At 38.6% G+C, this 23,517-nt stretch overlaps 4 protein-coding genes across 6 annotated transcripts; 1 reads left to right on the top strand and 3 right to left on the bottom strand.

The window, feature by feature from the left end:
• The first annotated feature begins 129 nt into the window (after positions 1-129).
• On the top strand, positions 130-6,060 carry mahj (mahjong). The gene is made up of 20 exons (XM_064356728.1): positions 130-510; positions 557-707; positions 759-896; positions 945-1,072; positions 1,119-1,294; positions 1,346-1,422; positions 1,471-2,006; positions 2,074-2,212; positions 2,263-2,761; positions 2,813-2,922; positions 2,969-3,248; positions 3,303-3,649; positions 3,699-3,817; positions 3,872-4,105; positions 4,155-4,553; positions 4,757-4,841; positions 4,888-5,097; positions 5,143-5,502; positions 5,551-5,620; positions 5,663-6,060. The coding sequence occupies exons 1-20, from the start codon at positions 398-400 to the stop codon at positions 5,848-5,850; spliced, it is 4,359 nt and encodes a 1,452-aa protein (XP_064212798.1). The 5' UTR covers positions 130-397; the 3' UTR covers positions 5,851-6,060.
• An 84-nt stretch (positions 6,061-6,144) lies between these two features.
• Positions 6,145-10,073, bottom strand: LOC656688 (uncharacterized protein). Its single transcript, XM_008195846.3, has 6 exons — positions 9,787-10,073; positions 7,883-8,095; positions 7,610-7,829; positions 6,963-7,126; positions 6,563-6,904; positions 6,145-6,503 (listed from the first exon to the last, which is right to left on the bottom strand). The coding sequence occupies exons 1-6, from the start codon at positions 9,844-9,846 to the stop codon at positions 6,219-6,221; spliced, it is 1,284 nt and encodes a 427-aa protein (XP_008194068.1). The 5' UTR covers positions 9,847-10,073; the 3' UTR covers positions 6,145-6,218.
• A 2,086-nt stretch (positions 10,074-12,159) lies between these two features.
• LOC103313199 (uncharacterized protein) lies at positions 12,160-15,080 on the bottom strand. Its single transcript, XM_008195847.3, has 3 exons — positions 14,571-15,080; positions 14,103-14,525; positions 12,160-12,693 (listed from the first exon to the last, which is right to left on the bottom strand). The coding sequence occupies exons 1-3, from the start codon at positions 14,763-14,765 to the stop codon at positions 12,256-12,258; spliced, it is 1,056 nt and encodes a 351-aa protein (XP_008194069.1). The 5' UTR covers positions 14,766-15,080; the 3' UTR covers positions 12,160-12,255.
• Positions 15,081-15,281: 201 nt separating this feature from the next.
• LOC656855 (hypothetical protein) lies at positions 15,282-23,499 on the bottom strand. 3 transcript variants are annotated; one of them, XM_008195849.3, is made up of 23 exons: positions 23,357-23,499; positions 22,487-22,621; positions 22,226-22,425; positions 21,878-22,174; positions 21,620-21,830; positions 21,239-21,565; positions 20,855-21,169; positions 20,449-20,769; positions 20,088-20,384; positions 19,720-20,040; positions 19,348-19,671; positions 18,937-19,257; positions 18,589-18,891; positions 18,227-18,541; positions 17,559-18,182; positions 17,164-17,484; positions 16,943-17,116; positions 16,756-16,899; positions 16,362-16,700; positions 16,135-16,314; positions 15,966-16,089; positions 15,833-15,913; positions 15,282-15,618 (listed from the first exon to the last, which is right to left on the bottom strand). In XM_008195849.3, the coding sequence occupies exons 1-23, from the start codon at positions 23,418-23,420 to the stop codon at positions 15,375-15,377; spliced, it is 5,982 nt and encodes a 1,993-aa protein (XP_008194071.1). In that variant the 5' UTR covers positions 23,421-23,499; the 3' UTR covers positions 15,282-15,374. The 3 variants fall into 3 exon arrangements, with proteins under 3 accessions (XP_008194071.1, XP_008194073.1, XP_008194072.1); XM_008195850.3 differs by lacking the exon at positions 15,282-15,618 and adding an exon at positions 15,650-15,733; XM_008195851.3 differs by lacking the exons at positions 19,348-19,671; positions 19,720-20,040; positions 20,088-20,384; positions 20,449-20,769.
• Between the last annotated feature and the right edge of the window lie 18 nt (positions 23,500-23,517).

Genomic DNA, 23,517 nt, shown 5'->3' with positions numbered 1-23,517 from the left:
CCACCCTCAAATTAAAATTAAAACATGCAAAGGGGGTGTATATTTCGATAGTGCGAAGCTTATTTCCTATTCGTTAAATTTCCCAAGGGTTTATTTTAGCTCTGTTTTTTTTTTGTACCATTGGCGGCACTTTTTTAGTAACATACGTGCTCGATTTTTCAATGGAAGCCAAGAATTGTGTTTTGCGCTTTGTGAATGTGTATTGCGCCAATTTGTGAAATAATCAAACTGATTACGATTTTTTACAAGCCAGAAGTGTAGAGTTCACATTATCGCATTGTTTTTGCCAGTCTCCCGGTGTCCTAATTATCTCACCTTGCAATTACGGAACTGTAAAGTATTTTAGGTTATGTTAAACTACCTCATGCCCTTTATTTTATAACGTTTTGAGCCAATAATGTCGGAAAACAGCAATTCGACTTCTGTTATGTCAGAAGTCACAACTCTGATAAGAAACTGGGAAGATGAACATACGGCGCCTAATTATGACCCCATTCAGACACTCACCAGGTAGATCTTGCCTTAATTTGGCAAATTCTTACCCTTTTGTTGGCAGATTGGCCGAAATATGCGAGGTGGAGACTGAAAATTACCTGAAAATGGATCCTGACCCATTTGATGAACGCCACCCTTCACGAACTGATCCTGACTGCAAACTTGGCCAAATTTTAAAAGCGCTTTTTAGGAAGGATATTTTTATGAACAAAGTATTAACTCTCCACAAAAACATAAAAAGACACACATAAATATTTTTTCAGCTTGTTAACGATTATTTGAGAGAAACGTACTACTCTCGGTCAGGAATCACAGACAAGGATGTTGATCAGTTGAATATTGCAGCTTGTAGGTTGATGCTAGACGTAATGCCTGGCTTAGAGACATCAGTGGTGTTTCAAGTACGTGTCAATTATTTTTTTGGGGGGAAAACTAACGACTAGTTTCAGCCCGATATGGATAATTTGATTCACCGTTTAATTAAATGGACTACAAATTCAATAGAACCTCTGCAAAGTTACGCAACGGGGCTTTTAGCTGCTGCAATGGAAATTCCAGAAATTGCCACACGTTTTAGGTAAGTTTCCGCTTTGGTCTTATCGCAGTTAATTACCAAAAAATAGGGAACAAAACGGACGACTTGTGCCTTTACTACTTCAAAGACTGCGTAGGCTTCAAAATTCCTCGGAATTTTTGACCACGACAAATACTCGACCTTTTGCACACTTATCTTCAATGAAGTCGCCCCCTTATCGCGGTGACGGTGTCGTAAAAGTTTCACCCTCTGGTATTAAAAGGCGTACGTAACGACACCCTATTGTATTTTACCCTTCAATAATTATTCTTACAGCCCGCGAGAATGGAGTTATTCCAAATTCGAAAACAACACTTAATAAAGAAAACACTGATGTGATTAACACTAGTGAGGTAAGCGCGCCTTTTCCTCCTCGTGATATGGTCTCACGTTTAATACAGTTATCAGATTCGGAAAGCGGCCAAAAACGCAAAAAACTAAAGCTGGAGCACAATTCAAGCGAAGCTGATGAAGGCTCTCCTCAAAAACCCTTCCTATTTAACGAAACGAGCAATTCGTCGTGGGCAGAGCTTGAAAGTTTTATGATTGGAACCGTGCAAATTTTTCCGCCAACTATAGCAACGCGTCAAATACTCATTTTACGTTATTTGACACCGTTGGGTGAATATCAGGAGTTTTTGAGTCATGTTTTCGAAAATGACGCTCTTAGTTTGGTCTTAAAGTATGTGAATGTCCGAGCGACTAAAGAAGCAAGACTTGCATTTGAAGCCTTGAAATATCTTGCTGCTCTTTTATGCCACAAAAAATTCTCGATTGAGTTTATTCAAATGGATGGTCTTGAGGCACTTCTGGAGGTGCCAAGGCCGTCAATATCAGCCACTGGGGTCTCGATTTGTTTGTACTATTTGGGGTATTGTGAGGAGGCAATGGAGAGGGTTTGTCTGCTTCCGAAATACATGATCACCAGTTTAGTCAAGTAAGTCTAAGTTATACCTTACAGTTTGTAAAATCAATTAAAACTCATAATTTAAAAAAAATCTTAGGTATGCTTTATGGCTTTTGGAATGCTCACACGATTCGGGCCGATGTCATGCTATAATGTTTTTCGGTCTCACGTTTCAATTCAAAGTGATTTTGGAGGAATTTGATGCTCATGATGGGTTACGAAAGTTACACAATGTGGTAAGTTTATCCCAAGTAAAAAAAATTGTTTGCTAGAGTTATATGTACAGATTTCTACTTTATCAATTTTACTGCCGGACACCGATACGACTCAACTAAACGAAGATCAAGAGTGCGCCGCTCGTCAAATCGTTCGCCACGTTTGTGTTGCATACCGTCGTTACCTTGAAGCTCATCTAAACCTAAAAGTAGAACCAATTAAAAGATCACAACTTAGACTTAACGAAAAAATGGCACAGCCGCCTTTACCGGCGCAGCCGAGCTACAAACCGTACAAGTCATCGCCTGAAGAGGTGCAACAGAACGTCGAAACGTTGTTGCAATATATGCCGTTTCGGTGCCATTGGACGCCAGTTGATCAGTTACTCAAATTAGGGGGAATCACACTCTTGTTGAAAATAATCGCGTTTGCGTATGAGTGGAATTATAGTGGGAGGGCTGAGACGGTCAGGTCGGCTTTGGATACGTTGGCTATTGCGTGTGTGATGCCTAAAGTTCAATTGTTATTTTGTGATAGGGTGGAATTGCCAGAGGAGAGTGCCACAGTTGGTACGAGAAAATCACAGTTTTGGGATTTTTTATTGTTTTTTTCTTCTGTAGGGATTAATATTATTTTGGGGGCCGCTGAGGGTGAAATAGTGGCCGATGCTGATGTACAAAAGGCTGCGCTTCGAGTCATTGTCAATTGTGTGTGTGCCCCCATAAATAGGGTACGTTTTTTACCGTTTCCAGACGTTTGTTTGATTTTTTTGTTAGGTTGGTGGTACTTTAACCCGATATTCGGCCACGGTTAACAGCCCAATTAAGAAAATTAAACTCAAAAGTAGCGAAGAATTGATTCAGAGAGTTTGGGATTGTGTCAGGTCTAATAGTGGTATTATGGTTTTGTTGCAATTAATGAATATTAAAACACCAATCACTGATGCGGACTGTATACGAACTTTGGCTTGTAAAGCATTGGCCGGCTTAGCACGGTCGGAAACTGTCCGACAGATCGTGTCAAAATTACCGCTTTTTACGAGCGGACAACTGCAGAGTAAGTCTTGATACGAGGCGAATCCGAGTGGGGTAACAACTGACTTAATTGCAGATTTAATGAGGGACCCAATTTTGCAAGAAAAACGCCAAGAACATGTGACTTTCCAAAAATATGCACTTGAACTTTTGGAACGACTTTCGGGGAAAACGAAACATCGGGGAAATGACTTGGAAGTTTCTTTAGCCAACATACATAGAGCTAACGTTGTGGCTCAGACTAAAATTCAATTCAATGATCGGCAATTGTTACAACTCATCCACCAACATTTAATTACGAAAGGTTGTCCAGAAACGGCCTCTATGTTAGTGAAGGAAGCAAATTTGGGAAACTCAGTCACGCCCATTTCAACAAATCAACCAACCAAATTCCGATACTCGTCCACTCTAACACCATCTAGGGTAAGTAGCAATTCACCAAAGCTATAATTAAGTGTAACAAATGTCTTAGCTTAAGTTAAATTTCACTCCAATGCAACACCGCACAATACCGCAGTCACCAGTGCAAAAGGAGGAGACATCGTTTATTAATAGTTCCAACTGTACTTCCCCTGCTATTAAATTAATAAAGTATGGTCGTCATTGTAGATAATTATCATATTTTTTGCTAAGAAAAAATTTCAGGAAACACCAAAATCAAGTGGTCGCGACACCACCGGTCCAAAACTCCCGATTACAGAAACAAACGAATAGCGATGTTGTAGTTAGGGTGCCGAGTCAGAGCTTGCTTGACGAACCGACGAATCCACCCGAACAGCCCCGAGTCACGCTCGATTCGATCATAACCGAGTATTTAACCAATCAGCATGCGTTATGTAAAAACCCCATGGCCAACTGTCCCAAATTCAATCTCTTTATGTAAGTTTAAACTCCTATGATTGGTTGTGTTTCTGATGGTGTTTTCTAGTCCACATAAATGCCCAGACCCTAAACCAAAGATAGCCTCAGCCAATAATTTTGTGGTGAGGTGTGCGCGACGTGCTATTGGGTATCAGTCCAAGTCTATGGACCGGAAATTTATTCATTCGAGATTTTGTCCAGTTCAAACGATTCGGTCGTCGTCCGATGGCGATTTCTTCACTTGTGCGAAATTTTTACCGGGTGATAAAAGCATAATCGTGGGTGATTACAGTGGTGATATACGAATTTTTAATCTGCATACTGGAAATGAAGAGTTTATGTTTCAAACGCACGATAATTATATCGTTCATTTGGAGCCTAACAGGAGTGGGGAGTTTCTGTTGACGAGTTCCACGTGGGGGCGGCCTCTGTCCGCACTCTGGGCCATAAGGAACTCCGAGATGAAGTAAGTTTTTTACTTTAAGTCGAACTTAAAATTTTTTTGCGAAACTCGAAAATATCAAAAACAATTGTCTAAAAAATTAATTCAACTCGCAAAGCGATTTTTTTAACCGTTTGTATAAAACCATACAGTTGGTGGTCTGATTTGACCACTCGATGACCAGAAATGTTCGGTTCTGCGAATTTAGCGTCTAACTTGTGGTTTAGGTTTGCGCTGGACGATGAAGAACATGTTGAGTTTAGTAAAGTGACACAGGAGCGGATTGTGGCGACTAAACTTGAAGTTGCAACAGTGAGTAACACTTCACAGTTTGGCAAATTATAATTTTTTCAATTAGATTTACGACGCCGTCACGGGCCAATCAATCTTGCGTTTAGTTCCTACAGATAGTAACCAATACACTAGAAATAAAGCCACATTTAGCCCGTTCGATGATTTGGTTTTATCAGATGGTGTGCTTTTCGATGTCAATTCGGGCAAACAGATTCACAAGTTGGATAAGTTGAATCAGACCCAAAGTGGGGTGTTCCACCCTAACGGCTTAGAGGTACTTTCGCTTTTTTTGCTTAGGGAAATACATAGTTAATTGTAGATTGTATCAAATACTGAGGTTTGGGATGTGCGAACTTTTCATTTGTTGAAAACAGTGCCAGTTTTGAATCAACGTACTGCCGTTTTTTCACCGGTCAATAGTGCGATTTATGCCATTTCGATGGAACAGGAATTGGATAATGGTGACTCGACATTCGATTCGAGTTTTAAAACAGTGGATGCGATCGATTACTCGAGTATTGCTACTATTGACGTTAAGAAAAACATCTACGATTTGGCGGTTAATCGGTTCGATACGCAAATTGTGATTGTGGAGAATCAGGGGGTTTACCAGTCGGTTCAAGAGTCCGTGGTGCGGATCTATGATGTCGGGAGGAAGCGAGACGATGAGGATGAACAAGTAAAAAGTTTAAGTTGTGGTTGCGTTTTTGTTTATTTTTTGATGCAGGATGAAGAGGACGAGGAAGAGGAGGATGATGATATGGATGGGAGTGACGATGACGGTTCCGATAATGATGGTAATTGCAGAAAAGTGGCAAAAGTAATATAATGTTTTGCAGTCGATGTTGATTTTCTAGATCGATTGATGCTCAACGTGGGCGGGAATAACGACAACAACGATAATAACGCCAACAATGATGATGACAATGATGAGGACGATAATTTCTTCGATAGTGAGTCTGATAGTTGGACGACTACGTCGACTGGCTCTGATGATTCGTTCACGGATGATATGTTCGATTTTTGAGCGAACCGTAAAATAAGGTTTAAATGTGATAGCAATTCGAAAATAGTTAATTGGATGAGTGGGCGTGTGTCTGTTTTTTATAAGGAAAACGGCATTTGATGATTTTCCAGCTTGTGGTGTCAAGTGTGTTTTTAAATGTGAGCCGAGTTTGGAATTATGTTGAACATTGTGTATTATATTTCATAAATAAATACAATTTCAAAGGAACAAGCGTTTGATTTCGTGCCAAAAATCCTAGGACATTGTCCCCTTGCGTCAGCACAATTACGACGGACGGGTCAATAAAACCATCACTTTTTACAAATCAAGTTTATTGCTCAGTTAATGTCAAAAATAGCTATAAAAGTGTTAAATTTGCGAATACTGAATTATGAGTAGTGGTCCATCACGTAATAGATCCACTTTAGGTAGTTAAACACAGTGGTGTAAATGCCGTACTTGTTTTTCAAACCACAGCCGTCCCCAAAACTTGTGATGCCTTGGACGCTGTATGCGAGTCTTGAACGCCGTTTGAAGGGGCACATGAGCCCCCCGCCACTGTCCCCGGCGCAAGTGTCGGCCTCCCCTGACGACCAACCAGCACATAACATGTTGGGGGTGATGAGGAAGTGGCGGTAGGAACGGCGGCAGACGCTCGCCGCCACAATAGGAAGCTGGAAAAATAGTATATTAAAAAACTTTTGGAAATTTGGAGAAAAATTATAGCAGTCACCTTGGCCTCGTGCAGCGTGTGGGTGCCGTAGGTGTCGCTGGTCCTGACCTTGCCCCAGCCCATGACGGAGCAAACCTCCGAGGGCCTGGGCCTGGTCTTGGGCAGGCAAGCGATGGGGAGATTAACACTCCTTGGTAGTTGCAGTAGGGCAATGTCATTATCCACCGTTTTGTGGTTGAACTTCGGATGCTGGAAAATCGTGTGAACAGTCATCTCGAGCTCGCGTCCATCTCGAGCCCTTAGGTCATGTTCGTTCAGTCTTACGCGTAAAATCGGACGTATGCAATGACTAGCTGTGAGGACCCAACGTGGGCCTATGAGAGTGCCTCCGCAGAACACTTCCTAAAATTTATAGCCGAGGTTATCAAGCGTTGAAATTGACCCATTTCGGGATACCTACGTAGTATTTGTTTAAAATGGCAACGTGCCAAGGCCACTTGTACTTCTTCGATTCGGTGCCGCCGATGATTTTCAGCATTCGCGATTTGCGGAAAGGCTGCCCACAGCGGCGGCGCTGCGGGAGGCGGCGGTCCAAGTTGTTGTAGTGGTAGTAGCGGTTGCTTTCTTTAAAAGGAAACGAAATCATATGCAGAAACCGCTTTAATGAGGTGACCACAACTCTAATTTTGGAAAACTGCCTAATTTGAAACTTCTTAATCAGCGCACAATGCTTTTGGAGCAGAAATTATTAGGTCTAGAACGTTTTTTTTTACCTGGACTAGAAAAAAGCAAGTGGTAATGTAGTACATTAGTCCGTAATGATTACTATACTTAGAGGGTGATTCAAAATTGGTTTTGTTATAATTAAAATTAACTAATTTTATCCTTCATATTTTTAAGGGACTTGATATTGTATTAATAATCTTTTTGCTAGAGCAAATAGTTTTGGCAAAAATCGCTCGGTTCTAGGTATATTTTCGCCCAACGCTGTGTTTATATATTTTTATCATTATTTACTAACCAGCTTTATGATTATTTATTTATTGAACCGCAAATATTTGAACAAAAAGGGACCCGTTTTCTATTCGTGGATAATTCCTTACGCACCGTATGCGTCTTGGTTATCCAACAAGTTCAGAACGTAGTTTTCACACATGGAATTGTCGTGGTAGCAGTAGGCCGTCTGCTCCTGCTGCTTCTTCCTGCAGCGTCCCGGCTTCCTGCAAATCCTGATCCTCTGCGTCCTGCAATTCTCCGAACAGGGCGACCAGTTGGACCATTTGCTCCAAATGCGAGAAGGCGCTTGACGCAGCAAATGGCTACTATCCTAAGACAATGAATCCGTCTTAAAAAACACACTTGTGAATCCCCCAAACATACTTCGTTCAATTGTACGACCCGGAATTGTTTTTTCTGGCGCGCTTTCCTCTTGCAGCGTTTCTTCCCGCAGGGTTTTTCTTCGTAAATGCGGGAATCCTCGCATTTGGGGGAAATACACTTCTTGATCCTTCTCTGAATGCAGTCGATGCAACGGCTCCAGGGGGACCAAGGCGAGTAGCGCGCTTCGGAAATTTGGAGGTCGTGATGATGGGTCTGAAAATATGGCTTGCGTGACCCAATTTGGAGACTGCTAAATCGATTCAATTGCAGTTGTGCAAGGTTTTAAGGCGGAAGTGTGGGAAAATTGGAGTCATTTCCGGATTTATTTTTGGTTTCGCACAGTTTGGCGCGCGTTGGGACAATTTATATTGGGGCAATTAAGGGGAGAGGCTCAAAAAGGCCCTTGTTTTATTTAGACTAAACAAATAATTAAAGGCGGGATAAGAGCTCATTCAGGATTTGGTGATTTATTTATTTCAGGTTAAGTTTGGCGTAACACGCATTTTTACACACTTATTTATTTTAATAATGCGGAGAACGGAAGACACAAAGTTCAAGTTTAAAAAAATAAAAGTAAATAATAAACGAATTTTGATAAAAAAACGGTAACACCGCATTTGAGATTGATCTATAGTTACAAACAACGTATATTTTGGTGACTTGACCCAGTTAAAAACCTATTGTTCTGTTTCATTTTTGTAATAATTAAATGGAGCTGTGATTAGGTTGATTACGTGATAATACTCAATACGGCCCTGAGTTCGCGATGACACCCAGATTTATGGACGCTTTCGGTTTTATTTTAGTACCAAGCAGATTTATTAGAGCAACCATTTAAAAGGAATTTTTCATAATTGCTCGTATTTGTAGCGCGATCATTAAAATTTTTCTTCCTGAAATACTATTATTGTAAACTTGACTTGGCTAAATTTAAATTTCAAGACCAAATTATTTACACATCGCATCCTCTATAAAGTGAGAAAATAATCAAATTACAATCGTAGGCGATTTTGTAATTATTAAACGTATTCTATTTCAAAATATTTATTTATGTGGCAAAGTGAATTATTGCTGTATACAAAATATTTTTTATTGGTTATTAAGTCGCAATAAATAAATTAAAAACTTTCTGGCACGTACAAGTGTCAGTAAATAAATATTTGTTCGCTTTGACATGGAAAACGTTCCTGAAATGTGAACTTTTATCGATGTTGGTCAGTAAGGACAAAAACAACAATTAATTAAATAATCTCGAACAAACACCTATTCATCACGAGCTGGGGACAGGGTCGTGTCCCAGTGAGACTTCTCCCCTTGATGACGTAAATATTTATTCACAACAATTAATATTTACAACGGCGTTCGCATTTAATCTCGACTTTCTGGGTTCAAGCAGGTTCAAGGTGCTATTGCCACCGATCGTCTTACCCTAGTCCAAAAATAGTTGTCTCATTGTAAGTCTACTTAATTTGAAACTTTACGACCAGGGACCCAGATGGGCTCAAACTAAAGGTCAAACAAAGCATAGGTCAGTAACTCCTGGTTTTAAATTAGTCTCGCGCCCAAAAAAATCCATGAAATAATATTGTCACGCTGTTGGCATTTGACCCAGATCACACACAATCGAACCCATCAAAAGGCGGGTTCGATTTCAATTTCGTGAATGAATTGCCGGAGCAGTGACCCATGGACCATTCATCCCAATTGTCTCGAATTAATTTGAACGCTATTTTTAAATGGTTAGCTACCTGCGGACTATTTAAATATTGATTCTTGCGTTTTTTGTCTGCCAGTGGCGTTCGCAATTATCGCATGTGATTGCTGTTTCTGTTATTACACTTGGGAAAAATTGCAGCGCGTGCATTGCGAGGCCAATTAAAGTCGGGGCAATTTTGCAGACTTACCTTATTATCAGCCTCGCACATGACTTGAAGCAGAAGTAGAATGAAGAACCGGAGGCGCATCTTAAATTAAAACAACTCACTTTCGGTGTTCATAATATGGGCACGTTCACTTGACGGAAGCAAAATTTGTTTATTGTGCGGGAGGCAGAGCGGAATTTTTTTCCTTGTAATTCATTGTGATTTTGACGTGATGTATTAAAGCACGACTTGGCCAAGAGCCGGCTGCTTTCGATACCGAGCAAACCAAACTAATTCCGAGTCAGTTGACTTCTACTCTGTTGCAATCCCGCCGAAACCTGATCTTTGAAATACGCTAGCTTAAGCGCCCCACACACTCTCAGATCATCCGACATTGGATTAGGACTGGAAGATTTTCAAAAAGCGCTTTTTGTGACGGGGCTTTTTTGACAAGTTTTGGAAAAGCCGAAGGTCTGACTGTTTACAGAAATGGGTTTTTTCCAAAACTAACAACCAAGCTGACATTCATTTTGGGAGTTCCTAATTTTTTTGTCAAAATGGAAAGTATTCGAATTTAATCAAGTCTTAGTTAGAATAAAACTCCTATTAGACGTGACTTGACTAAGTTTATCATCGTTTGAAAACTCTTTTGATTTCTATTTTTTTGACTAATGTAGTTTTCGAGAAAGTTGCAAACAAAAGTTAAAATGGATAAAAGAAAAAAATTCATACCTAAAAAACTATTGGGAATTTTGAGATTTAATATTTTGATTTTTTTTGCTCAAGAAAGTGAAAAAATTATTTTTTTTAATTCGTTCTATCATACTTTTTCGTATTTATATATGCCTTTACAACTCTCTAGAGTTGTTAAAAGTCCAAAAAAAGTCCATATGTTCGATTTTTTGATGTTTGATTTTTTCAATTTTCGTCGCAATTTTTGTCGATTTTGGGTACCCGGAACATTTGTTGAGCAATAGCTCCGGAACTATCAGAGATAACCCCATGAAGTACTATCGTTGGAAAGCTCTTTGAATTATCTATTTTTTTCAAAAAAAATTATTGTTCTCCGACTAATAGTTTTTGAGCAAATTGCAGATAAATGCAAAAATTGGTAAAATTTTAAAAAATTCACAACTAAAAAACTATTGGGAATTTGGCAATTTTTTCGATGCCAATCGATTCCCCGGATCATTTTACATAGGTTTACATCAATATAGTTCCATTTTTTCAATTAGTATTGCCGTAATTAAAAAAATAAAAAAAATAAAAATTTTGCTTATTTTGGTGGTCAAGTCACTCACCTTCACAAAAATTAAATACTAATTTTTTTCAACACTCGCTCTAGCAAAGATGTATGGACCTTTTCATGTCTTTACATTTATTTAGGATTCTTAAAAGTGCCAAAAGTCAATTGCTTCGTTTTTTTATCTTTGATCTTTCCAATTTTTGTCGAAGTTTGAAAAATTTTCATTTATCTGGTAATACCCTCGGAACTATTGTAGATAACCCTTGAAGTGTATTATCGTTGGAAAGCTCTTTTAATTACCTATCTTTTTCAAAAAAGACGATTGTTCTCCGACTAATAGTTTTTGAGCAAATTGCAAAAATAGGTACAATGAAAAAAAAAATTCATAACTTAAAATCTATTAAGAATTTGAAAATTTTCTCGACGTCAATCTATTCTCCTGATTATTTTACGTAGGTTCACGTCAAAATAGTTTCATTTTTTTGATTAGTTTGAACGTAATTGAGAAAAGAAAAAAATTCTATTTTGAAAGTGTTTCAAAATTGTTTTAAGTTCCAGTAGAATTTGATGGGTTGTTGTCGATAGAATAAGCCATTTCCCTCCAGCTCCTCATTTAAAAATTGTTTTTTGTGCCGTTTTGCTCCGATAATTTCGCCGTACTCAGAAGAATTTGAAAAGTGTTTTTTGAAAAATAGATAACAAAGCAGCGGATTAGCAGTGTTATAATTCGTTTTTGTGTTGAAATCTAGACATTTATCGGTGTGCGACCCCCTTTAGCTCTTTTCGTAAAATTAAAACTGACGCTTATTTCACAATAAAAATTTTTAGTTTCCCGTAAAATATCATTTACAACTTCTCGGATGACCGTCACATTTTTTCGCGGCTATTTACACCGCGTTTAGTTCCGAAAGCAATAATAAAAAGTGTTAACATAAACGCATGTAATATCGCGATAACCATTTGCCGTAATATCATTAAAATTGTATTAAAAATACGTGGCAGATGTTTAGTATCTCTTTAAGGAAGTGATAAAAAGTCCCCGGGGTCACACATTCAACTCAAATGAATAATTTATGCGTTAAAGCGTCGGTATTATTGTTAATTCTAGATAATGGGGCTATTATACACACATTGGCTCTGTTTAAGGCCCGACCTTCAAAACCACCACCCATAATTCAAAATTTTTATTGAGTATAAATTACAATAAATAATCCGACATTGGCACCACGTACAGTCTTTTCGGTTCGCTTTCCCTAAGTACAAAATCACTCCAAGTTGATCATCCGTGTTATGGGCACAGACGGAGTTTTCACAATCTCCTTCCACAAGTCGCTATTGCTGTCGATTTCAACCTTCCCCAGAACGATTTTCTTGCCCAGAATGTTCCTACAAATGAGCCGCACCAGAATCCTGACTTGCTCCAAGTTGTCGTTGTTGACTGTGGCCCGAAGTGTGGCCGTGTTGGCTTCCAGTTTGAGCGAAATCGTCGGCTCGAATTTGTCACTCTTCATTTTCTGTACGACGTCGGCTTGCTCCGAAGCCGTGATTTTGATGTACAGCTGGCCTCCGAGCTTTTCGTGCTTTTGCATCGTTTGTAAGCTGCACCGGAACTTCGTCACGCTGATCTCCACCACGTCGTTCTTGCGGTCCTCGCTGATGTTGTACGAGAGGGTCATTTCCAAGCTGCCGTTTTTGCCCTCGCGCTAAGTTTTCAAAGTAACGAGTTTGAAAAAAAATATATAAAATAAAAATAATGCAATAATTATGTTGAAAATTATGTTTAAGAAAATTTTAAACCTTTACCAACTGGCCCATATTTTTCAAAAGGCTCCAAATTTTCCAGGTTCGGAAAATTAATTTTAACTTAATAGCGTCAAGGACTTTTTTGTGGTAAATTTAATTCTCTACAACTTTGTTTTTTACTTTTTTGAAGAATTGAAATGTAAACGTAAGAATTTTCAATTAAAAACTTAGTACATAGTCAGAGATAAAGATAATGATATCAGAAGATAAGGGCCAATTTCATAAAGAAATTTAATTTTTCATTTAAATTCAATGTCCACTTTAACTCTCTATTTTATAATCAGGGTAATTGTTAAATTACAAATAAATGCTCCTTTAACTTTAAAGCCACAATTCTCTCAATTTAATAAATTACGTAAAAAAAATTAAAATCAATATGAATGAACAAAACTTAATTGAAAACAGCAGTTCGTTTTTGAATTTGAGATAAAAATCGATAAAATTGCATAAAATCCGAAACATGACCGGCCATTGCATCGAAGACGAAATGCTAGTTTTGTGGGAAGGGCCAGCACTGGTTTACCGTCTCATTTGTTCCCGGAATCCGTATTTGACCAATAAAAATATAGAAACTACCTCCAACTTGTTTATCTACCGCACAAAAAATTGCAAGGTGTTTGTCATTGGATATTGATGAAGTAATGCGCACCCGACAGTAAGACAGACCAATCACAAGTTGACAAAAAACTGGTGTTCAATTATTTTAATTGTCGGTTGATTTTCACTACATTAACTGGAATTTCGCTATTCGTAATTTCTTGGAAATGCAAAATTTCGTATGGTTGTGGATTGATCTAAGTCGTATTCTTCATTTATATTTATTAGTTAGAAAAAAAGCACCTTTGGTTCGAATCCGAGTCGTGCGTTTCTTCTGTCTCTCATAAAAGCGTAATTTTTTTTCTACAGGTCGTTATCAGTTGTAACTTTTATTTACATCCCTTTTCAATAAAATTATTTTTGCTAGAGTTTCAATTCGAAAAATATGGAACGAAGCGCAAATTTTTAATTTTAAATATTTTTTTTCCTATACTTGATTCACTTTCATAAAAACCATTGTGGTGCAAATGACGAAGCTGTTACCAAGACAACTCATATAAAAGTTAATGCCAGGAGTACGTTATTTGCACCACAATGGTTTTTATGAAAGTGAACCGAAAATATGTTTCTCTTGTAAATTTTAGTCGTCAGTTTTTCTCAGTCTATTAAGAATGCAAAGCTCAACATTTCTGTATGTTTTTCCAAATGAAATTAATTTAAAAGGATTTTTATTCCGCCGTACTATTTTTTTGTTGGATGCATTAACACTTACCGGTTCTGTTTGGATCCCGCTGGTAATCTCTTTGATCCCTCTCCAAATATCCGGAGTGTAAATAAGATCATCTCCCAGCTTCTGGTTAAAAATTTTCGCGTCCAGATTATAAGTAACCGCTCCAATAGTCCTGCGACTATTCAGCGAATGCCTAAAGCTCCTCCTGAACCTATTCGGGGTTTCCCCGAACTCGCTAAATGAGAAAAACCGTTTCAAGCGACTGGTTTGATTTTTCCTAGCCACTGTTTCAGTTGTATTCTCCAAAACCGCATAAACGGTGAAGGAAATAAACTTCCCCTTGAAATAATCCTGGTAGTACCTGGACGCCGAATGCAGCGTAAAGGGAAACTCCTCGTTGAAAGTCGGCCACGATTCCTTCACAACTGACGTTTCATATTTTTCCTTTTCCGGGAAAACTGTGATCTGGGAAATGTGCGTTATCTAAAGTTGCTGATTTTTCGCTTATACCTTGACTAAGTATCCATGCGGTTTAATCGCACCGTAATTCACTGGGAGGTGTCTCGCACTCAACACTTTGACTTTTAGCTGTTTGGACGTTTTGGAAAAAGTCAGTTTGAAGCCGATTTCGGGCTCGCTGGGGTCGCTTTCAGGGGCTGGAGACGATTTAAAGAGACTCCGAAAGTTGCTTAGTCTCTGTTCCATTTTCGGGCGCTCACTGATGGAATGCTAACCACATGATGGCGAGCGTTAACAAGTGCACAATCGTAAACAATTTAGGCCGAGTAATTGAAAAGGACACAATTGAACCCGCGCATTTGTTAACACAGCCGTTAATTGAATTAACCGTGTACTGTTTTACCTTATCAGTTTGGAGGGTTTAGGAGTATTAATCTGATAAAAGATAAGTTCGCTTTGCTGCTATTTTCTCAAACTGAAATCACCCAAATTAATTGCAGCGAGTGCAAGCACTCCATCAGGTAGGGTTTATTCAGACAATTTTTGCTTACTTTGGCACACGTACGAGCATTTTTATTGCAGAAAGGCAAACATAAACTTGTAAAACATGCTCGAATGTTTGCTCTCCTAATCATTAGTTAAAGACGATCTGAGCATAAAAATATGTTTGAAGTGCAGACGACCAATGTATTACTGGTCACATACCTTGTTTTTTTAATTTTATTTGAACAGACATTTTTGTGTTTTTTTCGTATCTTTCAATTCTAATTTTTGCACATCAGTATTGGAGAGTTGAACTTTATTTTAAATAATTATAAATATCAGATTAAAGCATGTGTAAATAATATCAACGGGCTAGGCCTCAGAGTTCCGCCTGTGGTCACTATCACTGTCAACATTTTCGTAAACATTTTCGTTATCCTCATCGTCGGTTTTTTCGGGCTCTATTTCCAACTCATCGATGTGTATAACATCAAACTGCACCGATTTTCGTTTCTCGCTTATTGGCTCTTCCACGCAATCAGTGCTCTCGTCGTCTTTGAGCGGGTACTTGATAACCCCCGTTGGTCGTCTGGTCGCATGTTCAAACTTATGTTTTCTGTAATAACAAGGGTAAAAAAAACCATCGGTAAATCGAAACAGTTTATTCATATTCTGATCACAAAAATAATATAAATCTTAAGGTAAACTACTAGTACGCATACGCTCCTCTCCTGAAATAGCAACACAAGGATTAGTTCAAATCGCCTTATTATTATTTTTGTGTGTTCAGAATGTTTGTGTGTCTAGTGTTGTGTGTGTGTTTTACTTACGTGTCAAGCCCGGCACTGTTTTTCCTGAAGCGTTCCGAAGGCCGCGGACTGTCACTCATGTTGCTGTAGTTTTTTGCAGTTCTGTAATAATCAATAATTTTAAATAATAAACTATAACTATGGAAGGTTTTACTTGAATTTGAAGTAGTAGAAAACGGCACTTCCGACCAGAGAGGCGACCAACAAAACGGCCAAAACTGCGACTGCGGCAATCAGGCCGGTTTGGTCATCGGACGAGTCATCGTCGTCATTTTGGCCTGAAATTAATTAGTGAGCTCTAACCGATCCAAATCAATTCATACTTGTCTCCTTGGGAAGTCTGACCACCAAGACCGCTCTCGCGACTTGATTGTCTTTTTTTGCTGCTTCGATTGTCACCGGAAGGGCTGACTGTTTTTCGACAATTTCGTTGGGAATTGCCTTTGATAGAGTTATCGTTACTATGCCTTTGGAATAATCAGCGGCAAAATATTTGGCAAAATCTACAAAACCATGATTAAACCAAAGCTAGTGAAATTACTGGACAAACCTCCTGAGAGTTTCACTGTTGTGGCCGTACTGTCTGGATCATTTTCGATTGAAATTTTCGAATCTACCTTTAATTCAGGGGAGTTATTTTTGATTTCATAGTCAGCGGTGTATGAGGTACTGGTGAAGTAAAAACTCGTGGGGGTATATGCCTTTGGAAGATTAATTACAACCCCAACTTCTCCACTACTTGAAGTTTCATTCACTGTCGCTTGCAAAGTTAGAACGATCGAAGTTTCAGTATCCAAAATTTCATTCGGAAGATCAGTTTTAACACCGATAATCCATTGGTCTTTCTGCTCTTCGGATGCCTTTATCTCAAAGTTGTCCTTATTACTCCCTGGAAAAATTGGCGAAATTATTTTGGGATTTTTTGGAAATGGAATGCAACTTACCACCTTCTATAATTAACTTTGCTTTGCTAGTATCACTAATTCCCTTGATTTGAATATTTTGCTCCAAAACCACTTCGTCGGTTGTATCCTTGACATTGTATTTGCCGGTGTAAGTCACTCGACTGAATTCCACAACCGATGTATCTGAAACACCCGTCATTTGTGTTTTTGAAGTGACCACTAATACCTTCATTCGCTGGAAGATTGACCACAAAGACAGCTTCCCCCATTGTTTGAACACCTTCTTTCGTTGCTTGTAAAATAAAGGAAATCGAAACTTTACCGCTGACATCTAATGCCTGACTGACTTCAACTTCCCAATGGTCCGTTTTAGAAGTCACTTTGAAATTATTCTTATAGTCTGAAATTTATAATTAAGTTTTTTCCTCCATGATTCTGTAATAGTACCTGACGTAGGATCAATTGCCACTGTTATGCCTTTAGTCTCAGTGTCTTTAAATTTGATCGAATTCGCCGATATTGTGCTACTTTCCTTATCATAATCAGCAGTGTAGACAATTTGTTCGAATTTCGGTGCTTCGATAGAGTCTTGCAAGGGCAAACTCACAATAACTGGCACTGTCGGTTTTTCGGCAACATCTGTCTTTGTGGCTTGCAATACAACGATAATTTCATTTTTCGTGTTTAAAACATCATCTTCAAGATTTTTTTTCACTGTCAAGACACACTTTTTGTCGGCACAACTGACCCCAAAGTAGTCGGTGTATTCTAAAAAAGTCTAGTGTTACTATCAAGTTGCATTAATTTTTCAAACGACAAGTTGCTTTTTAACGTGAACTGACCTTTAATCACTGTGACTGTGGCGCCTTCACTTACAGTAATTTCAGAGGAATTTATTTTGTCTTTGTCCTTTTCCACAGTGTAATCGGCAGTGTAGTAACTTTCACCAAAAGATACAGTTTCCTGAGATTGCGCAGGCAGTTTGATGACTAGTGTCGCAAACTCTGGACCTTCCGAATTTTCCAAATCGGCCTTCAGAGTTACGACAAGTTGCGCGTTGTTTTTAAGAATATCGTCAGTTAGTGGTTTACTTAAGCTGATATCCCACTGAAGCGCATTGTCCTTGTTTTGCGCAAGTTTGAAGTACTGTTGATAATCATTAGAACCAACAGTTACTGTAGCATCTTTAAACCCGGCTTGGAGTGTGATCGGATCAGTGATTTTAAGAGAGGGCGGTTCATCGTCCACATATTCAGCCTCATAGAGAGGTACCGTAAACTTAGGACTTGGTGTTAAACCGTGATCTGGCAGAGCCATAATCACAGTGGTGGTTGTTTTAATGTCATCACCTGGCAAGGACGCTTCCAGCGTTACAACAATTTCCGTCAGAGCTGTTTCTAGTTCCTTAACCACTGTCAACTGCCAACTCGTACCATCAAATTCCGCTCCAAAATATTCCTTGTAATCTAAAATAGCGTCGCAATTCTGGTTCAAAACCGACCAAACTCACCGTCAATCACTTCAACTTGCGTATCGCCGGCTTTGTCACTGGTGATAGTGATCGGTGATTTTATCGTGACAGTCTTTTCGTCCAACTGGGCGTTGTAAAATGCCTCGGAAAATTTCGGCACGATTTGGTTCAGTTCAGTGGGCATTTTGAGGACCAAAGTGGCCGAAGTGTGAGCCACAGCACGGTCAACTGTGGCATCAAAAACCACAAAGATTTCGTTGTTATTTTGTACGGTTTCGTCATCAAGCGGCTGTGTTACTTTAACAGCGAAACCGTTCGTTTTGTCATACTCTACAGCAAAGTTTGTGTCATAGGCTGAAAAAAATCGTCAGGACGTTTTTGTGGCGGTGTTTTCTGCTTACGCTTTTCTGCAGTGATGTGAACGATACTTGAATCTTTGGCATCGGTTTCGATTGGATCATCAAGGGTTACAACTTTCTTATCACTGTCATATTTGCCATAGTATACGCTCGCCTTAAAGTTTGGTGGTGTTGGCAAGTCTGGGATTGTTACAATCACGGAAGTTGTGGTCGAGGTTTTATCAAGTGTTGCAACTACAGTAACTACAACTTCGTGTTGACTGTTCAGTACCGTATCATCCAGATTCTTAGTTAACGCAATTTTGTACGGACTTTTGTCATTAATTGTAAAATAGTCTTCGAGTCCTGAAATTCTTCGCTCAAAAACTGGGCCCAACCAAAGCTTCTTACCATCATCCACTTTCAAAGTAATCACAGTGTCGTCCAAATAGTCACCCTCGAGTTCAATCCCGTCCATGTCAATTGTGTGTGGATCAGTGTCCATGTTGTACTTAGCCACATAGTTTGGTTGTTTAAACGAAGCCGGTGCTGTCTTTTTGGGCAGTTTCACCACCAAAGTTCCCTCTCCAACGTCACCACCAAGCGTTGCTTTCAACGTCAAAACCACATCAGCTTCACCAATCAAAACCGAATCATCCAAATTCGAAACCAAACTCAGCTCATAACCACTACCGTCACTCTTCTTCTCAATCTTAAAGTGTTCGCTATTTGCTGCAAAAGTGTTCGTTTTAGGCTCTCGCTAGTAGGAGAGAAGTGTGTCTTGTGTGTGATGGGTGCAATGTGTCATGAGAAATGATTTACTTCCGACTGGTTCAATGTTTGCCTCAGTTGTTCCATCAGCTAGACTTATGGCCTTTCCGTCAATTGTGACTTTATCGTGTCGGTCAGCTCCCAACTCATAATTGGCTGTAAAAAACGCTTGGGCGAATTTTGGCCCATTCGGGGATTTTTTCTCAGGGAGATGAAGCAAAATCGTGGCGAAACCATCGTCCAGACCGGCCAGACTTGCGTCCAGAACGAGAAGAATGTCAGGTTCGGTGTCTAGGACGGTTTGGTTTAAGGGAGTTTTGATGCCAAGGCTAAATTGGTTATCGGTGCCTGACAATTCGAAATTTTCACTAAACGCTGCAATTTGGCAATTGGAATGATTTCTCTCAACCTTTCCCCACTTACTCCCAGTGATGGTAATTTCAGCGTCAGTGTGTACTTTGACTAGACTTATACTTTGCCCCCCGTTGTCAATGTAAGGCTTGTCTTGGCCAGTTTTGTACGAAAAAACATACGATGGTTGCTCAAATTGCAACGTGTCTGTTGTCCCATCGTTTGGCAATTTTAGGACAATGATTGTCGTTTCAGTCTCGCTAGAACCCTCAATAGTTGCTTGTAGTGTCAGTAAAATTTCTGGGTTTGTCTTTACAACGTCTTCGTCTAGATTAGTTGTGACACTAATTTGTGGATCTTTGTCGGGATCAAAAGAGAAATGGTCTCCAAAGGCTACAAGGGCAATTTTGGTATTGTTTTGGTGATTTTTGTCAACTCACAGCCAGTAAAAGTGAGTTTCGGGGTCAGTATTGTAATTAATTCAATCGTGTCCTTTAGTTCAACTGTTGCACTTCCTGCAGCATCAACTTTATAAGTGGCGTCATAGGAAGTTTTGGTGAATTTGGGCCGAACGTCTGGTAATTCAATAACCAAAGTACTTGTAGCAACCGGTACGGTGTTTGTTTGCAAAGTGAAAACTTTAGGTTCTCGCGTTAGCAAATCCGAGGCGTTTAAAGGAGTTGTAACACTGATAAGATATTGGTCCACGTTTTTCACGATTTTAAAATTATCATTCACTAAAACACCAGAATTAAGTGACTGTGTCTTGTGTTCTGCTTGTGTTAGAGTGTGTTCACTCACCTTGTTTGAAACTGACAGTAATGTCTTGACTGGAGGGCTTGGGGGGCTTTACCGAGATTGGAGCCCCGTTTATATTAACTGTAACTCCATCGGTGGTAATTACGTAATTAGCCACATAATTGGAATCAACAAATTTTGCATCAACAACATCCGGTAATGTGATGACCAAAGCACCTAGTTCCTCAACACCGTTTAGTGTTGCTTTGAAATTCACGATCAAATCGCCCCCTTTGTGCAAAGTAGGTTGATCTAAATCAGCCTTAACTTCTACCGTACATGTTCCAGAACTCGCAATATAACTTAATGTGAAATAATCCTGATCTGTGAATGTTTAGCAAAATGACTGATAATGTAGAATGAGTGTGTGTGTTGGTTGTGTGTGTTGTGTACGTGTTCCAGTACTCACTGTCAACTAATTCAACTGTAACATCACCACTTGGTGAAGTCAGTGCAATGTCTCCATCCACTGCTAACGTATCAAGGGCGTCCCCCTCGCTAACGGTGTAAGTTGCCGTGTAGTAAGGTTTAGTAAACCGCAAGTCAACTTGAGGAAGGTTAACAATCAAAGTAGCAAAACCAACGTATGACTCTTTATCAACAACTACTGTAGCTTGAAGTTCCAAGGGGATATCACCTTTTTTCAAGTCACTACTATCCAAATCCGCCAGCACAGTTACTTGCCACTTATCACCAACCTTGCTTATACTAAAGTGTTTTTCGTCTGCGAAAAACACAAATCGCGTTTCAACAACAAGAAGCAGAAACAAGAGACACGAAAGCACAAACTTACCATCTACAAGTGTGACCTCAGCGTTTTCGGAAACTGTAATATCTGTCGACAGCTCCACGGTGTCTTTATCATCGTTAACTATATACTGGGCCTCATAGTACGCTTGACCGAATTGTGGTATGGTGATAATTTTCTCAGTTGGGAGGTTTACCAGAATCGCGGTTTTGCTGCTGTCTTTTTCTTTTCCGTTTAGAGTTAACACGAGGGTTAAAACCAGCACGGGGTTCGGTGAAGCTTCTATGACTTTGTCAGTGGGCTTTATTGTTACTTTTTGTGAATTTTTGTCAAGTTCGACGGTAAAATAATCATCGGGAGCAATGTCACTACCTAAGTTGCAATTGATTTAAGATAATATTATTATGAAGGCTGTGTTATATTTACTTTCTAGTTTTACTGTAAGTTTGGAAGAATCACTGGCGGTTACTATTATGTCCGCACCAAGTGGTGTCAGTTCTGGTTTTTTATCATCACCAATAGCATAGTCAAACTGATATGAAGCTTCTGGTACTGAAGGAATGTCGGGTAAACTGTTGCTTTCATCAATTTTTATTTGAATTGTGGTTGAGCTTGATCGTGGCGGCTCTCCTGAATCCTAAATCACTAAATAATTTTCAAGCTAAAGAGTTGATCCAGACTTACAGTTGCTGTAAGAGTCAGTTGCGTGTCCTTTGAAAGATATGTATAACTTTTAACTTTTACAACAGCCGTGTAACTGTTGGAACCATTGTTGTGTTTTGTTGTAACTTCGAAAGCAGTATTGTCAATAGTAAATGCTACATTGTCATTGGTGAAATCGTAATCTGTTACAATTATATCGTCGCCAAATCCGGTCAAGTCAATATTTGGGATTAAAGGCATAGGCATTTCGTAGCTGTAACTGGTTTTGGCAAAAGTTGGATCATGGTTGTTTGTATCTTTGATGTTTATTAAAAGGTTCTTAAAAGAAATACACTAGTTGCGTAAAACAATCAAAACTGTTGTTTTTACCAAAATATCTTGCTCTGCATCACAATTTAAAGTGAATTTTCTTTGAAAACTTATTGTGTTTCCTATAACGTAAGACTGTATGTTTGGATCTTCCTCAATCTTTGTATAGTTATCGTTGCTTTTGAAGCTTAGTTGATTATTTTCTGCAACGATATCTATATATTTTGCACCAAATTCAGGCTCATCAGAAAACGTTACACCTAAAGAAATGCATAGTTGGCAATTTTAGATTGTTTGGATAAAATAACTGAAATTGATTACTTAATTCTCCTGTATACTTAAATACTAAATTGACAGGTCTATCATCAGATTCATTTTCTAATTTTATTAGGTGATTTGTCCAGTCAATGTTTGGCCCTTTGTCGTTATCGATAACCTGATTTTGGCATTTTTGAGCTAGAAAAACAAGAAAATTTTGCTTTATTAATGAAGCAATATGATGCGCAAAAATGTAGGTATTTCTTAATATGTTCTTAATTTTCAAGGTCAAGATTCTTATTTTACCCTTGAGATAACTATCTAATCATTGCAATAACAATGATCAAGGAAAAAGTTACATACAATCTAGTCTTAATTACTTTTCGGTAATTTTTTCTTTGTTTTGTGTTCGGTTCTTATACCAAGTGTCCGATTTCAAACTCTGTTTACCATTTTTCCTTGTTAGGTAGTTTTCCAGACAATTACAAAAATTTTTGATAAGTACCGCACACTTAACGCAAGTGTTTTATTTTTCTCCTACGTATTATTAAGGATACTGTAATTTAAAATCCTCGAAAAATTTGAAAATTGAATTATTATTTTAACAGATATGCTTTTAGCTTTTACTTTCTGTATCATTCTGCATCCATTGTACAAAGGAGCAGGACTTGAAGCTTTCATAGAGTAATGTTGATTAATAACATTTATCTAATCTAAATCTATTTGGAAAAACTGATTTAAAAGCTATCTCAAGAGTCCATATGCTGGTAATGCAATGTAAAAATGTAAAAATCGACAGACTCTTTGATTTTTGACTTGGTTAACACAAAATGGTGTTTTTTAGCTAGAAAATAACAAGACTTAATGATTATTAAAACTGCAGTTTTTTTCAGAAATGGTTTTGAGTATCTTTCTACGAATTAATCGACTTACAGTCTTGGGAAAAACATTCCGGGACAACAAACGAAATAACAAATAAAAATGTCTTAAACTTCATTGTGAGAAACTGTGCGCACTTTCCGAATAACCACCATCAATAAACTACGCCAAAATTGCGAACAGTCAAAGTATATCGTTTAATCTAATCAGTAATT

This window comes from Tribolium castaneum, chromosome 5 (assembly GCF_031307605.1).
Source record: "Tribolium castaneum strain GA2 chromosome 5, icTriCast1.1, whole genome shotgun sequence".
NCBI classification, from domain to species: Eukaryota; Metazoa; Arthropoda; class Insecta; order Coleoptera; family Tenebrionidae; genus Tribolium; species Tribolium castaneum.
Note: the sequence above shows the minus strand (reverse complement) of the source record. Positions and strands in the feature narration are given on the sequence as shown.

What these genes read in the sequence shown, in the direction of transcription:
- mahj (XM_064356728.1), top strand. Translation starts at nt 398, where the DNA reads ATGTCGGAAAACAGCAATTCGACTTCTGTTATGTCAGAAGTCACAACT. An exon ending in ATGTGATTAACACTAGTGAG is followed by an intron (nt 1,423 to 1,470) that starts GTAAGCGCGCCT and finishes CGTTTAATACAG; the next exon opens with TTATCAGATTCGGAAAGCGG. An exon ending in CCACTCTAACACCATCTAGG is followed by an intron (nt 3,650 to 3,698) that starts GTAAGTAGCAAT and finishes CAAATGTCTTAG; the next exon opens with CTTAAGTTAAATTTCACTCC.
- LOC103313199 (XM_008195847.3), bottom strand. Translation starts at nt 14,765, where the DNA reads ATGGAACAGAGACTAAGCAACTTTCGGAGTCTCTTTAAATCGTCTCCA. An exon ending in CGCATGGATACTTAGTCAAG is followed by an intron (nt 14,526 to 14,570) that starts GTATAAGCGAAA and finishes CACATTTCCCAG; the next exon opens with ATCACAGTTTTCCCGGAAAA. An exon ending in GCGGGATCCAAACAGAACCG is followed by an intron (nt 12,694 to 14,102) that starts GTAAGTGTTAAT and finishes TTGAAAACTTAG; the next exon opens with CGCGAGGGCAAAAACGGCAG.
- LOC656855 (XM_008195849.3), bottom strand. Translation starts at nt 23,420, where the DNA reads ATGAAGTTTAAGACATTTTTATTTGTTATTTCGTTTGTTGTCCCGGAA. An exon ending in ATGCAGAGCAAGATATTTTG is followed by an intron (nt 22,175 to 22,225) that starts GTAAAAACAACA and finishes ATTTCTTTTAAG; the next exon opens with AACCTTTTAATAAACATCAA. An exon ending in CACAGTCACAGTGATTAAAG is followed by an intron (nt 17,485 to 17,558) that starts GTCAGTTCACGT and finishes AGACTTTTTTAG; the next exon opens with AATACACCGACTACTTTGGG.
- LOC656688 (XM_008195846.3), bottom strand. Translation starts at nt 9,846, where the DNA reads ATGCGCCTCCGGTTCTTCATTCTACTTCTGCTTCAAGTCATGTGCGAG. An exon ending in GGGTCGTACAATTGAACGAA is followed by an intron (nt 7,830 to 7,882) that starts GTATGTTTGGGG and finishes TCATTGTCTTAG; the next exon opens with GATAGTAGCCATTTGCTGCG. An exon ending in CCATTTTAAACAAATACTAC is followed by an intron (nt 6,905 to 6,962) that starts GTAGGTATCCCG and finishes TATAAATTTTAG; the next exon opens with GAAGTGTTCTGCGGAGGCAC.